This window comes from Notechis scutatus, chromosome 14 (assembly GCF_049901735.1).
Source record: "Notechis scutatus isolate UNSWTSFEM ecotype Mainland chromosome 14, rNotScu1.2, whole genome shotgun sequence".
Taxonomy (NCBI): domain Eukaryota; kingdom Metazoa; phylum Chordata; class Lepidosauria; order Squamata; family Elapidae; genus Notechis; species Notechis scutatus.
This window is the reverse complement of record NC_142022.1, coordinates 6,473,043-6,489,111: the sequence shown is the minus strand read 5'-3', so window position 1 is coordinate 6,489,111 and position 16,069 is coordinate 6,473,043. Positions and strand designations below refer to the sequence as shown.

General features: G+C 46.5%; 1 protein-coding gene across 1 annotated transcript; it reads right to left on the bottom strand.

Moving 5' to 3' along the window:
• On the bottom strand, positions 1-12,162 carry OTUB1 (OTU deubiquitinase, ubiquitin aldehyde binding 1). Its single transcript, XM_026688380.2, has 7 exons — positions 11,798-12,162; positions 4,791-4,852; positions 4,016-4,114; positions 2,825-2,943; positions 2,603-2,687; positions 1,867-2,061; positions 1-493 (listed from the first exon to the last, which is right to left on the bottom strand). The coding sequence occupies exons 1-7, from the start codon at positions 12,090-12,092 to the stop codon at positions 296-298; spliced, it is 1,053 nt and encodes a 350-aa protein (XP_026544165.2). The 5' UTR covers positions 12,093-12,162; the 3' UTR covers positions 1-295.
• Between the last annotated feature and the right edge of the window lie 3,907 nt (positions 12,163-16,069).

Here is a 16,069-nt window from a genome sequence, read left to right as displayed (position 1 = left end):
GTCTCACCAGCCTCCCCTTTAATAAAACACAGAAGAAGAAGAGTGTAGCAACAAAAGCAGGGAAAAAAAATATATAATAATAAACAAACCAAGTGAGCGAGACGGGCAGCGGAACGATCACCATTTACAAGCACAGACGAGGCTGCCCGGCGAGAGGGATTGGAGGGGGTGGGAGAAACACGGGCAGGGGGGGACACATCAGCAGGGGGAGGGAGGGAGAGAGAGAGAGATAGGAGGGGGAAGGGGTGGGTGGGTGGGCTGACTGACCAGCCACCTGCCTCGCTCCTACCCCCCTCTATTTATACAGGATGTCGTAGTGTCCCGGTCTGTAGAGTAGATACACGTTGGGCTCCGAGCCTTCGGGGAAGACGTGGGGGTTGGTGGTCCCGCCCTCGCCCCGATCCATGTACTCCACCAGGATGGAGACGTTGAGGGCCTGCGCCAGGGCGATGATGTGGATGTGGTCGCTCTCCTTGCACATGGGCTCCACCTCCTGGAAGAGACGGAGAGGGAGGGCCGGGAACAGAAGCCCAAGACGGATGGCATCCGTTTACAAAGGAAGGAGCAACGCCCACCTTCCAAAACCATCCCCTTTTTCTTGAAGAAAGCGTTCAAATTGGCAAAGTCTGCGGCAATTCCGGATCTGGCATGACTCAAGAATTACACACCACGGAATATTGGAAATTAGAAACAGCCCCCAAAAGTCACATCCTCCGATAGAAGTAAACCAACGTTTCTTGGTGCCATCGATCATCACCTCCAGGTCTCAGCTTTGGTTCCCACGGGAAGGAGAACCGCCCAGCCTCAACAATTCTCTCTGCCTCCCCTCTTCCCACCTTAGGAGTGTGGCAAGCCCGAAACTCCCCCCCCCCCATAACCAGCAAAAGAGAAAGAAAGAAAAAGAATATATACTAAGGCTAAATAAAAGGGCTACGCAGATGTCAGTTTTGGGCTTGACAGGCGGTTTGGGTCCCCAGGCAGACATTGAGAAGGAGTTGCGCCCCCAATCGGCTGGGCTCTTTTGCCTTCAAGAGGACTAGAAACACAGGCCCAAGTTACCTTTGAGGTAAGAGGGCCTGTTAAGTTTTATAAACAAAAGAGAAACTTGCTGGATCTGCGGAGGCCTCATTTGCCGTCCGAGCTGCACGTAATCCTGCAAAGTGGAGGAAGATCCCCCCCAAGGCCTGACCTTGGACCCATCCACGATTAAACAACCTGGTGCCCCCCTCCCCATCATCCCCACTCCGGGGGTTCTCGGTCATTTGCACGACGCCTTCCCCGTTGGGGAGCTGAGGGCAGTGGAGGCCCCATCGTTTTGGGAGTCTTTGGCTACGTGGCCCAAGCTTTTCCCTGCACGCAGACCATTCTCCCCAACTTTTCTGTGCTGGTGCAGTCCCCCTCAAAGGAGGAAGGGGTACCCCGTTGTTGGATCCAATACTCCCCATCCGTCACGAAGGCCTGCTAAATGGGGTGTCATTGCAATGGTGACTTCGAAATCCCAGCCAATCTATTGCCAGTAATCACAGATGATTATCATCACCGTCGTATCTTTACCTCTAAGGCCACTTTCTCAACCTTGGCAGCTTCAAGATGGGGGGGGGAGAACTCTGGGAGTTGAAGTGCCCCCCATCTTAAAGCCGCCGCGGTTGAGAAAAACTGTTCTAGGCCAACCAACCGTCGGTGGTTTCAGTCTGACAGGCATTAAAATCACTGCTCCCTCCAAGGCTGCTCAAAGTCCGTGTGCAAACACGTCTCTCCCTTCCTCTCGATCACGAGGACTAGAAGCTCCACAATAACTGTAGGTGAAACCGGGAGAGCCCAAGACCTCTGAACGCAGAGAGGATGCCCTGCTAATGCCCAACTGACCTGCTGGCAGAACTCCTTTATGTTCCGTCCTCCCTCGATGAAGTGCTCGAAAAACTTGTTCTCCCGTTGCAAGTAGCCGGACGTCAGCAGCCGTAGGTAGACGACAAGGTAATCGGAGGTGCTCTGGTCGTTGAAGGAGCCCAACAGCTCCGACACCGTGGTCTGTTTCTCCACTTGCTCGATCAGGTCCATGAACTGCAGGGATTCAACCGAGAAATTTGAGGGGGGGGGTGTCCAATGAAAGAACACCTCACCCCCCCCGCAAACTCCCAGGGTTTCTCCTTCCTGCCAAGGGGGTGCCTGCCTCTCACCTGTCCATTCCCCTCTGTTCTTTTCAAATCCCCTCTGAATAGTCCTTGGCTTACAGCCATAAATTTCGGTTGCTAAGTGGGACAGCTGTTCCGGGAGCTTTGCCCCATTTTATGCGACCTTTCTCTTACCACAGCCGTGAAGTGAAACGGTTAAGTTAGGAACCCGGTTGGTTAAGTGAACCTTCCTTGCCCATGGACTCTGCTCCTCAGAAGGTCGCAAAAGGAGGACCGTGTCAAGCCGGGGACGCTGCGACCGTCGTGAATACGAAGCGGTTGCCGAGCGGCCCAATTCTGATTCGCATCGGAGACGAGGCGCACAAAGTCTTAAAAAGTTGCCAAGCTTGGAGACCCCTCCCCTGGGTTAGACCCCAACTCCCATCACCCCCGGCCAGGCTGGCCAGCAGTGGCCTTCCAAGGGGCCTCACCGTGTTATGGAAATCCTCAATGGTGAATTCCGTGAAGCCCTGGGAAACCAGCACCTCTTTGCTTTTCGCCGCCACTTCTTTGAAGCTGAAACGATACGCCCCCCGCCCCCCCCCCAAAAGCGTGAATTTCTACACTGGGCTGGCGCCTTAACATCCGCTGGTCTCGGGGGGGGGGGGGAATCCCCCTTCCCATCTTCCCCGTCCCGGGGTTCCCAAGCCTACCGCTGCAGCTCCTTGCCGTCCTCCAGGAGAGCCTCCAGGTGGGAAAAGCCGAACGCTCGGTAGAAGCAGTTCCCATCCGGCCTCGTTTTCCGAATGTAGGAATACTTCTTCAGCAGATCCTGGGCCGGGAGAAGGGAGGAGAGAGAGGGAGCTCAGCTTCTCTAGGGTTTCCTGCCTAAGCAGGGGGCTGGACTAGAAGACCTCCAAGGCCCCTTACCACTCCTTCTATTCTGTTTTCTATCTATTCCGTTCTATTCTTCCATTATTCTATACTTCCATTATTCTATTCTGTTCTTTCATAATTCTATTCTTTCATAATTCTATACTTCCATTATTCTATTCTATAATTATTCTATTCTATTCTTTCATAATTCTATTCTTTCATAATTCTATTCTTTCATAATTCTATTCTTCCATTATTCTATACTTCCATTATTCTATCCTATCATTATTCTATTCTGTTCTTTCATAATTCTATTCTTTCATAATTCTATTCTTCCATTATTCTATACTTCCATTATTCTATCCTATCATTATTCTATTCTGTTCTTTCATAATTCTATTCTTTCATAATTCTATACTTCCATTATTCTATTCTATAATTATTCTATTCTATTCTTTCATAATTCTATTCTTTTATAATTCTATTCTTCTATTATTCTATACTCCATTATTCTATCCTATCATTATTCTATTCTGTTCTTTCATAATTCTATTCTTTCATAATTCTATTCTTCCATTATTCTATACTTCCATCATTCTATCCTATCATTATTCTATTCTGTTCTTTCATAATTCCATTCTTTCATAATTCTATACTTCCATTATTCTATACTTCCATTATTCTATTCTATTCTTTCATAATTCTATTCTAATTTTCTATTCTATTCTTCTTTGAGCTCAGGTCTATCTCAGGGTTCTCTCCAAACTTGTGGATCTCAGCTCCCAGAATCCCCCAACCAGCCACCCTAGGGATAGTGGCCAAGTTTGGAGACAAACTGGCTGCGGAATTCTGGGGGCTGAAGTTCTCGACTCTTAAAAAATTGCCAAGTTTGGAGAGACCCCTGATCCACTCCCTCCCCTCTAGTTAAACAAACAACCAAATTGAGGTGTGTTTTTCCCCCTCCCTCCCTCCCCCCCGGGCAGAAGATGCTCCGGCTACTTCCTCCCAGCCTCCCAGGGGACTCTCACCTTGATCTTCTGCTGGTATACATGGTCATCGTCCGCGTACTCCTTATACAGGACGGTCAACTCCATCCTCTCTGAGACTAAAGGGTTCTGGACAGCAATCTGCAAAGAAAGAGGCTGAATCAACACAACCGCCCAGTGTGGCAACAAAGGCCACGGGCACTTGTTAACACGCTCGTGGCAAACAAGAGATCATCCAAACACACTGCCGGCCGCCACCTAGCTTGAGAAACACACCATCAATAGCAATAACAGTAGCACTTAGACTTACAGTGCTGTGTGCAGCCCTCTCTAAGCGGTTTTACAGAGTCGGCATATTGCCCCTAACAATCCGGGTCCTTGTAAAGACAGTTCTCGACTTAACCCCGGAGTGTTTCTTTTGCAGCGGTCGTTAAGTGGATCACCGTGGTTAAGGGACGACCGTGCTTGTTAAATGAACCCATCGTTCAGCCTTTTTTTGCCAAGAAACAGATGTAAACACAGCAAAGGGCTGTAAATTTGGGAGGGGGGAGAATTGGAACTTCGGCCATGAGTATCTTCTGGGGGCCTGTCGCAACTTTGAACTGTTGCTAAGGGATTGGTCCTAAGTCCTCCCTGTATCCCATTCAGGGTGGCGGTAGGGAAACTCCCAGGAAATGATGCAGGACCTCAGAGAGGTGCAAGGAAGTGGGAGTGGGCAGAACACAAGGCAGGGGGATCCCTCAACTTTAGCCTGAAGCATGTCCACAAATAACGTGCATGATTTGGGTGGGCCACGAAGCAGAAGACCAGGGCTCACCTCCTGCTGAATGCGGTCCTGTTGGGCCATTATGGCCTCATCGTAGGCCAAGCAATTCACTCCTGAAATGGAAGAGAACAAAACCACGTGAGAATTTGCAATCATCCTCCTGCACTGAGATTAAGGGAGGGAGAAAAAAAAACCACACAAAACCCAAACAGATGTTGTTCCAGAAGCTCTCTCTAATCTTGGCCCTTCCAGATGTGCCGGCTTGCAGTGCCAATAACCAAGAGGCAAGCAAGGCCAGGGGCTGAGCTAAAAGGTTGTCAAAAAAAAATTAAACTCGCCTGGCAAAAATGTCAAAGGGCAACAAGGCAATATTTTTATTTTATTTTATTTTATTTTGCAAAAGAAGAAATCGACACATCCACCCCCTTAATGGGAATTTGTGAAGCAGAATGCTGGATTTTATTTCCGTCTCATGCTTCACATCCAAGACACTATTACATCTTCCATAAATTAAAGTTTTAATAGGCCACGATTTCAAAGAACGCAGATCAGCTTCCAAGGCCGAGCCTGGCTTCCCCGAACGTCTTGAGATTAAAAAACAACAACAAGGCAATTACATACAAAACATCCACCCCACCTTTTCCACAGCTCCTGAGTCTGCAGCCCCCTCTGCGACACTGGGCTCCTAGCGAGGAGGCGCAAGTGGTCGCACAGATGAGGAACTGCCTTGGGTAGAAAGCCCTCCTCGCGGCCCCCCTTTCGGGGCCAGGCGCCAGGGTGGGCTCCATCGGGAACCCTGAACTCCGCTGCCCTCCTGGAAGCCAAGCCTGCCACTCCCAAAGCTGCTCTCTCTTTCTCTCTCTCTCTCTCTCTCTCACACACACACACACACACAAAGCAACCGGCTTGCTGGATGAGCTGCTTTGCAAGCCAGCCAGGCAACCGTTCATCCTTTCCCCTGGCACCGTTGACTCCGCGGCGGCAGCTGCCAAGGCTGCAGAAAACCATGAAACCTGATCTGGGGCCATTCCGTGTTGCGAGGGCTGGGATGCTACTGCAGTGGAGGAGCATCTCTTTTCACACACACACACACACACACACACACCCCCGCCGCAGCCTGCACAAAACCCCTGGGCCAGATTACAGCCAGCTGGCCTTGCCGCCAAAAACCTTGGACCCAGCGGACACGCAACCCAGATTCATCAGTTAAGAGAGTTTAACAAAATAATAATACTAATAATAATTCCCCAAGGACAGGAGGAACACGCCAGGCTCCATTAAGAAGGGGACGCCCGATCTATTCCTGAGCAAAAGTAGGACAGAGAAAACAGAGAAATATATGTAGGTGAATGGAAAATGTCCCCCCCAGGTGCTTTTTCACAAAACACAAACAGGGTTTTCCTTGAAGACGTTTCGCTTCTTGTCTGTCTGAGAAATATGGGCCTCGCTGCTCATCGACGGAACCAATTTGGAGGGCCTTAGGAAGCAAAAATACAGGCAGTCCTTGACTTGCAATAGTTTGTTTAGTGACCATTCAAAGTCATGATGGCACTAAAAAGAAAATGACTTACGACCGTTTTTTTCACAGAGTTACGACCTTTGCAGCATCCCCCCAGAGTCACGTGAACGAAATTCAGACGCTTCGGCAACTGGACTCATATTTATGACAGCTGCCGTGTCCCAGGGTTGTGTGATTTCCCCTTTGGTGACTCTCTGACAACGGGGAAGCCAGATTCACTTAACAGATTACCAACTGCAGTGATTCACTTAACAACCGAGGCAAGAAAGGCCGTAAAACGGAGCAAAACTCCCTTACCAAATGCCTCACTCAACAGCAGAAACGTTGAGCTCGATTGTGGCCGTTAAGTCGAGGACTCCCTGCAGTTTGCATTTATCAATGGAGCCTCCCGGAGGATTAGCTCCATCTTTTTACAATCCATTCTGGAGGAAATCAGATCTGTTCCAGACAAACAGCAACAAAAAAGAGCCAGCCAGCCACGCAACATGGAGTCCTACGCTTCTTTCTGGTAAAGCCAGTTCAAGAGCAGGCAGAGAGCTTTCCCTAACATGGACATTTGCAGAAAATTACTTAATTTCTATTGATTCGATCACTTAAAAACACAATGCAGATGGGACCGTCTGACCTTGTCTGGGCTCCGATTCGTCCTTAAATGAGAGAGAAAGAGAGAGAGAGAGAGAGAGAAGAAAAAAAACTAGTAGCAGACCACTTCTATCCTATTGCCAAGAAAAACAACATGAGGTCATCTAGATTTGAGCTGGACTCACTGCAGACTTTACTTTTTAACAACTAAATTGGCAAATTATCGGGCAGCAGCTGCCAGCTCAGGCAGCTGATACACAAAACTTTAATCGAATACATACTCGTCCCACTCTGGGGCTAAGTAACTTTATGCAAAGCACAGAAAAACCTGTACATGGTAGTAAAGAAGAGGAACTGAAAGTCTGAGATAAAGGAAAAAGAGGATCAAGTTTAAGTTAGCAACATCCCCGTACTCCTCAACACTTTTCTTCCCTAACCAAATGTTGCCTTCTCCCCTTTCTGAATAAATTGCCTTTTGTGCTTTATCGCCTCTCATGCACTCCAAATGAACATACCTTGCTGAATATCCCTCCCTGCAGTACATTCACACAGCTACCTATATATTTCTGTTTCACAATCCATATTCTCGCTATATGGCCAAACCACCAGCCGCTTGCTTGCTTTTATTCCACCCCACAAATATTTAATATCCGTCAATTCCTGACCCCCTTTTTTTATTTTTAATGCAAGTTTTCCTTAGTGCCTTCCTTGTGTTCAACTGCTCCGCATGTTTCTCCTGACATATATAAACTCTGATTTCTGGAAAGAAAGTCAGCAAAAACACACATGATACCGTTGCATCCTTCAACAAACACTAAAGAGGGGATTTCCCAACCTGGTGACTTCAACCCCCAGAATTCCCCAGCCAGCATGTCTTTAAGCCCAGGCGTCTTAAAGTTGATACGGTTGGGAAACTCTGCATTAATCTTCTTAATAAACAGTAATAACCACTAGTTTTCTCTCTCAGCTTTTCCATTCATTCATTCAATTGGTATAGCTGCCACTAACTCTGGACAGCAAACTCATAAACAATCTTTGAAAATTTCTTTATTTCTCGTCCCTAAAACGTCCAAAGCACCCAAGTTTATTTATTTCTTCCGGCTTTTCATCAATTACGTAGAGTGTGCAATTGTTCACTCCATTTTCCCCATTCAGACGCAACTGCCTTGTTTCTTTGTTACATTGATTTTCAGTTCCACATTTCTTCTTCCATTTCACAATCTTCCTGCAAATCAGCCAATAAGGCAACGTTCATATCCCAATCGGCGCTATTCTCAGACCACAATTTCTTGCACATTTTATCCATAGATGTATTAAAGAGCCAGTCTACCCACCCATTCATTTCTTCCCATCCACTCATTAATTTTACTTGATAATTTTCACTGGATCACAATCATGCAGAACGTTGTACAGTTTTTTTTCCCAGCGTCCCTAATCAGTGACATTAATTCATCTGTTTATACCAACGCTTTCATTTGTAATTACATCAACGCCTGCTTCACTAACATGCATTCATCAACTCCACACAAGACTTAAATCATCGTCATTCAGATTATATTGTTGCCTATTTTTATTTCACCCATTACATTATAAATTATAGTATAGCAGGGGATTGGATTAGAAGACCTCCTAGGTGCCTTCCAACTCTGTTATTTTGTATTATTTCATGCTTTTTAACCATTTATTCCTCTTATATTTCAAGTCACAATTTTCTACCTAGCACAGTTAGAACCATATTCATGTCCACACTAATCCTTGACTCAAGGTTTTCACAGAATACTTTTTATAAATATTAAAAACGTGGAGCAAATGACTGGTTTAATCGTGCATTCATAGTAAAGAGAGAAAGAGACTACAGTATGTACTGCATGCATCAATTGTAAAGACAGAAAAAGAGTAGCCTGCCACATTTTGGCCAGGATGTTACAAACACAATAAAGTTCAGCTTCACTCCAAGCTTATTTCTATTATTCTACTACACAAACTGCAATCTCTAATATAGAGATTGTCTTATAAGGCAATATTATGTTGCTTGCAGCCCAACAACTCAGAGACAAAAGGGATCAGTTATGCACACTTTAAATGAAAAAAATTACATTTTTGAAAAAACACTTTAACGAAAACCAGTGTCTGCGGGTGTGTGTGTGTATGTGTCATAATTTGAAGTGTGAGGAATATGAGCAGAAAACAGATAAGATGGATAAAAAGGAAAGGGTATTCCTGGTTGTTTTCAGACAACATGCCAATCCTCTGGCTCTATTCAGGTAACATGCTATACCTGAGCAAATAAAACAAATCCTGATTTAATCAGAGTGCCTAGAACCTGAAATAAACCTGACTGTATTAACCCACAGCCATTGTTTTCAACACTGAGACTTCAGCTCAAAATACACTGTCCACAAAACACACTCCTTCATTCGTTCAAAATTTAAAAAGCAGATCACGGCATAAAGCGGTGCACCAAACACAGAACCTGTTAAGACAAGACAAGCAACGTTCCCATAAAAGACTGATTCATGCAATATATAAAGTGATGGATGAGCACCCCATTGGGGGGTGGGGCTTAGAATCAGAAGAAAAAAACATCTAGTTTGCAAATTATTTCAAGGGAGCAAACTCGAACAAGGGGGCTAAATTTTATCTCCTAATATTTGGGGGTAAAGAGCGAGGGAGAATAATGCCAAGCCTCAAAAGGAACAAAGCAAGGTTAGAAGGAGCAAACTCAAGCTGTAAATGCAGATAAAGGGATTTTCATGCACGTTTCCCACATTCCCAGATTCCTGGAGTTGTGAGTGCTCCATCACTAAAGGTTTTCCAGAAGAGATTGGACAACCATTTTGTCTGAAATGGTGTAAGGTGTTCTGATCCAGCAGAGGGTTGGACTGGAACAGGGGTCGCCAACCTTTTGGACCTCATGGATCACCAAAGTCATAATTTTAAGTCCTGCGGACCACTAGTATGAATTTTGACTGACGTGGCTTGCTGACGTTTTCCCAGGGTCTCTGCAGAAAGGAGCAGAGACCCTGGGAAAATCCCCCCCAAAGTCTGAAGGAAAATTCCCCACCCCATTTTCCTACCGATCAATCATTCTTTATTTGGGATCGCAGGATAGATAGATGATAGATAGATAGATAGATAGATAGATAGATAGATAGATAGATAGATAGATAGATAGATATAGATAAGATTAGATAGATGGATTAGATAGATAGATAGATAGATAGATAGATAGATAGATAGATAGATAGATAGATAGATGATACTGAGACTTTTGGCTTCATGCAAGAAAAAGCAGCAGAAGTCTTTCTTTCTCTGCACAAACTCCGCCGGAAATGAGTCTTTGCCGGCTCAGCCTCTTGGAGCAGGAGGCCTTGCAGGGTCCCAAAGGCTCATTTATGGCAGAGTTTGGGGCAGAGAAAGACAGACTTTTGCTGCTTTCCTTGTGTGCCGCCAAAAGCAGAAAGAAGCAGCTGGGTGGCCAAGCCAGGTGTGTGGGGTGAGTGGGGCAAGTTCCCCCCTCCCCTCACTACCTCGTGTTGTTTGCAATACAAGCGATGCAAGCCTTGTGTTCCCACGGGCCATGTGGGCAGCGCAGCCTTGTGTTCCTGCGCAGCCTGGATTAATTGCTTTGGGAGTGACATTTCTCTGCGGACCACCAACATTCTCTCACGGACCACCAGTGGTCCCCGGCCCACTGGTTGGCGACCACTGGACTAGACCTCCACTCCAAGGTCCAACTGTTATTCTGTAGACTCACCCTATAAGAAAAGGGTTGGGCTGGGGAAACCCACTTAAACCAGATGCAACCCCCCCACCCAAGGTTATTACTATAAAAGATAATATTTGCAGCACAGGTTTGAAATGAGGATTGGCTTGTTTATCTATGTATATGATTACCTGTTAGTCTTTCTACAATGTACAACTATGAGTACTGATAAAAGAATATTTGTAGCTCAGGGTTGGGTTGAAGGATCCTTGGGGCTCCTTTCCATGCAGATGTTTCATTAACAGACTAGGTAACATCATCAGTGCTAGAAGGGATAGAGATTTGCTGGAGGGTGGGGGGGAAAGAGGAAGGAGACTATGGTGGCCTTGGTGCTCTATTGAGTTTGGTGGTTTCCTTGCAGACGTCTCGTGACCCAGCTAGGGAACATCATCAGTGCTAGAAGAGAGTGGGCTTTGCTCTCAGTTTATCCACTTGTATATAAAGTGGACAGAAGGGAATATTTGCACTCAGGGCTTTCTTGTGTGGGTCCTTGGGGCTCTCTGAGCTGGCTCGTTTCCATGCAGACGTTTCATTACCAGACTAGGTAAGGTCACCAGGGAATGGAGGAGGAGGAGGAAGGGGACTATGGTGGCCTTGGGGCTGTCTGAGCTTGGGCGGGGGGGCTTTCCTTGCAGACGTCTCGTGACCCAGCTAGGGAACACCATCAGTACAGTACCTCCACCAGGGTGCAGCCGGGAAGGCGACGCCTCCATCATTCCCCCCGCGGGGCTCCGGGGCTCCTACACAAGCCCCCCCCACCACCACCCCGGCCTTCCTCAGCGCCCATCATCCCCAGGGCTGGGGCGGATGGGCCCCGCAGTCATCCCGGCCGGGCGCCGGCACGAGCCCCTTCCTCGCCAGGGGCGCCGGGCGGGACGTTTCCATGGCGACGGAGACGGCCTTTGGGGGTGGGGGGAGCGGCGGGAGGGGGAAAGGTGGCGGTTCCCAAGGTGACCGAGGGCGGCCGGAGCCCGTCCCGGGCCGAGCGCGCCGTTGCCAAGGAGACCGAGCTGAACGGGCGGGGGGGGGGAGGAAGAGGAGGGGGTCTTGCTGAGGGAGGGGGGGGGGCTTCGGAAGAAGAAGCCACCCGACTAATGCGGCCTCCCAGACGGAAGGGGCCCTTGCCCCAGTTCACAACGCCCGACGCGCCCTCCACTCCACCCGAGGACCAGCGGATCACCCCGCCCTCACCGTCCGTGTCCCCTCCGACGGGCTCCGGTTGTTGTTGAGGCTCCTCCGCCGCCATCTTCCCGCTGGCAACCCTGCAGAGAAGAGGCGCTTCCGGGTCGGAGGCGGGCGCCGCCCCGGAAGCGCTTAGGCCGCCTTCTCTTTCCATGGCAACCGCCGCCCCCTCGGCAACATAATGAAGCGCTGGGGGAGGAACGAAGGAAGGAAGGAAGGAAGGGGCTCTCCCGCCCCTCCCACCGTCTGACTCCCCCACCCCTCGCCTCGCCCTCCCCACAATGGAGGAAGGAGGGGTCGCCATGCCGGCGCTTGTGAGGCCATCACAACACAGGCCGCATGGGCGCCCCGGCAGCTGACGTCACTTCCTGGCCACGCCACGCCCCCCACGTGCTCCCTTCCCCAGTCCAAGGGATTCCAAGGCTCATTTTGCAAAAGGGGAAAAGCCGCTGCAGGAGATCATGGGGGGGGGGAAAATAGATGATTGATAAGATTCGGTTAGATTATAGATGGATAGAAAGGCATAGATGATGGCTGGATAGATAGAAGAGAGAGAGACAGGTAGGTAGGTAGAGAGATGATTGATAGGTAGGTAGATACAGATAAAAAGATGGATAGAAATAAAGCTGGAAAGATGGACGGAGATAGATGGATGAATGGATAGAGATCGATATTTTAAAGCGGCCCTCACTGCACCAACCCTCCAGTCCAAAGGGGCTTTTTGATTAAGACCAATCCTCCAAATTGCTGCAAACAACAGATTAATAACAGATCCCACCTCCCTCCATTTCCATCTTTTAGTTATAGTGGATAATTGTTATTTTCATGGTGTTGTGTTATTAAATATGCTTTTTTGTATTGTTGGCTTTTTATCATGGTTAAAGCCGCCAAGAGTCGCAGTGTGAGATGGGCGGCAAGCAGATTTAATAAATATATAAATAAACGTTTGAGTGTCTGTAGGCTTTGAGCAGAGAGGGTGCAAGGTCCCTTCCAACCCTGTTGTTCAATGAGGTACTCAAACCATATGGGATGGAAACTGTGTGTGTGTGTGTGTGTAAAATGCTATTTTCCAAATTGCATTCCTCAGTTCCTGACATTTCAAACACCACACATCTTCAACTTGTTGAGAAACACTGTTCTGACTTTTTGGTACAGCTTACTACACTACAATTTAGGTTTTAGGATTTCTTTTTTAAAATCCTGATATATTTTTTTATAAATAACCCAAGGCAGCAAAGATACCTGATATTCTGCCACCCTCCTTCTATTTTCCGCACAACAATCCTGTGAAGTGGGCTGGGCTGAAAGCGAAGGACTGACCCAAAGTAACCCAGCTGGTGTTCGTGCCTTGCTTAAGGCAAGACTAGCGCTCTCTCCATTTCCTGGTTTCTAGTCTGGTGCTTTCACTGCTAGACGAAATTGGTTCTAATTACAGTACATGGTTCCTACCACTGTAGTTTGCAGGCCACAATGTTGTTTGCCAAAGGTGCAAGAAAGCAGGGGAGGGAACAGTCTCCTTTGGCATGAGCCATTAGCCCTGCTGCTGAATATGGATTGATCACTTGAGTATTCTTCATGTGTGACTACAGTATTTTTAAGGCAAGTCCAACGTATCATAACCCTTTGCCTCTTTCCGAAATATTTGCCCTGCCATATGCAAGATGTGGGACATCTTCACAATATTTCAATAGCTCAATATATCCCAGATGAAAGCTGTTTTTGCTGCACTGGACCCTTAAAGTGGTTTTTTTTTTAAAAAGCAAATATAATTTCAGCAACATTGAGATCTATGTTAATTGGTTCTACCACAGATCAGCGCTATAATTAAAACACTAATTAAATTTGCTTATTCACAGCTAAATGGAAGCACTCCAAAATGTGTGGGTTTTTTCTATCAGATTACACAAAGGGTTAGACAAAACTATTGCAGAATTATTTATAATTAGGAAACATTTATTCAGATTGTCAACGTATTCCTTCCTTTTGCAAATTTTGCATATAAAATTGTTTACTATCCATTTCAAGCAACCCTTTGGTGAAAACAAGCAAAAATTAAAGAAACATGGAAATAACATTTAAAGGCTTTTATTAACATCAAAGGAATTATTCAATGTTATTATAATTATTCAAATTATTTGAACATCCAGGAAAGCAAAATTCAGGGACTTTTCCTTAGGAAACTCAAGACAACATATTTCAAAACAAAAATCAATATAATTATTCTATAGCCTTTTTGCAACTTGTAAAAAACAGGAAAAAAAGTGATCTATATCTATAAAAGCATGCTAAAACCAGATTGCAGTTTATTTCTGGCTTAATCTCATATGTCCATTTAACTATAAAGGTTTGAAAACATGGTTTATTCCACACTGTGTGATAACTAACCAATATGGTTTAGCCACAAAACCATCATTAAAATAAACCCAATCAATACTGCACTGTACATTCAGTCTATAAGAACCATTAGTTTGCTTAGATTTGTTAACACGTTTAAGCAAACTATATTAATTTATGAACACTTTTGCCAATCCAGAGATTTTATTGTAGACCCAATGACTTGAACAGTCCTCAAAAAATAAAGGCAGCTCACATATCCAGGCATCACTAAAAGCGAAGTATGAGTCCAATTTTACAATATTGCTTGTTCACAATTATTTGGAAACACTGCAAAATAATTCTTCCATAATAGATGCTTATCGCTAACCTACACTCGGGTTATTATCTTGGATCTTAGCTGTATATACTTTATATATTTTCGTCTATTTACCTCTAATAGTCTCTGTCCAGATATTTATCCCTCAAACATCTTTAATTAAGAGTGAATTACTCTTGAATAAGGTAATATATTAATGGGAGAATTGCACCACCTGCCTCATCCTCCACTGGGGGACCTGCCTGATTTCATGACTCCCTTCTCAGGGCGACCCCTGGCCCAATCCCCCCCCAACACCCTTTTCAACCCCCCCTCCCTTCTCCACTCAGTTCCCCCCAAGAGACTCATCCAAGCTCCCCTTCAGTCGTGCAGGACTACAAACCCCATCATCCTCTGCCAGGAGGGCTACCTGCGACATGTCTACACCCCTTGGCCCTGGAGGGCTCAAGGATGGGAGCGGCCGGCCCTGAAGCCTCCGTCCTCGGTCTCTCCTTGAACCGGCGCCGCTCCTGCGAGAAGCAGCTTTCTATCCTCCACGGCCAAAGCCGGAAGATTAAACCAGAAGCCGCTCCAGCCGGCACACCATAGAGCAAGCTAAGGAAAGCCGGTACTTCCGCTGAAAAGAGTTGCAGTTCCTCCATTGGCCAATGCTAAGATTCCATAGAGAACCAGGCATGTGTAGAACGTATTTCCGGCGAGGCAGGCTAGCAGGTGACCTACACTAGGATCAAGGACCCATAGAGTAAGGCCGCTCTAGCCGCTAGCAAACCTCTGAATGCACCGCCTGGATTCACAAACCGTGTCAAACGAAGTCCTTGGCGCACTTTTTCAGACTTTTAACAATATATATATATATATATATCACGTCTGAATTTATACCCCTTTGAGAGGATGGTGAACGTGCTCATGTAGGCTTGAATTATTTTCTTCTGGAATTTGGGGGGAATTTTACAAAACGATGAAGTTTCTTTTCTTTGACAGTTGTGGGAGGGTTTGCAAACAGGCATCCGAACAATTTCTAGCCATTAACATTGAAGATGGATCCAATCCTAATTTTTCCAATTACACAAACACGCAGGTGGTTGTTGGAAAAGGCACATACAGGTCGCCTTTGACTTTCAACTGTTCATTTAGTGACCGTTTGAAGTACAATGGCACTGGAAAAAGTGACGTGACCACTTTTCACTCTTACAACCCATTGCAGCATCCCCGTGGTCACCTGATCCAAACTCAGATGCTGGGCAACTAACTCGTATTTATGATGGCTGCAGAGTCCTGAGGTCATTGATCACCCTTTGTGTGGTCAATGCAGTCAATGCAGAAGCCAGGCTCACTTAACAACCGTGTCACTTAAGGTCACAACTGCAATGATTCCCTTAACAACCATGCCAAGGTTGTAAAACGGGGTGAACTCACTTAATAACTCTTTTGCTTAGCCATGGAAATGTTGTTCACAATTGTGGCCGTTGTCAGTGTTTGGAATATGGCTTCCAAAGCTGACAGCCGTAAGTCAAGGACCACCTGAACAGGTTTTCCAATCCACTTCCACTGTAGTTTCCCCTCTCCGTTCAGCCAGCATCTCTCCCTCCTGACGTCTTTCAAAGGCAGCCAAGAGTATATAGGAAAGA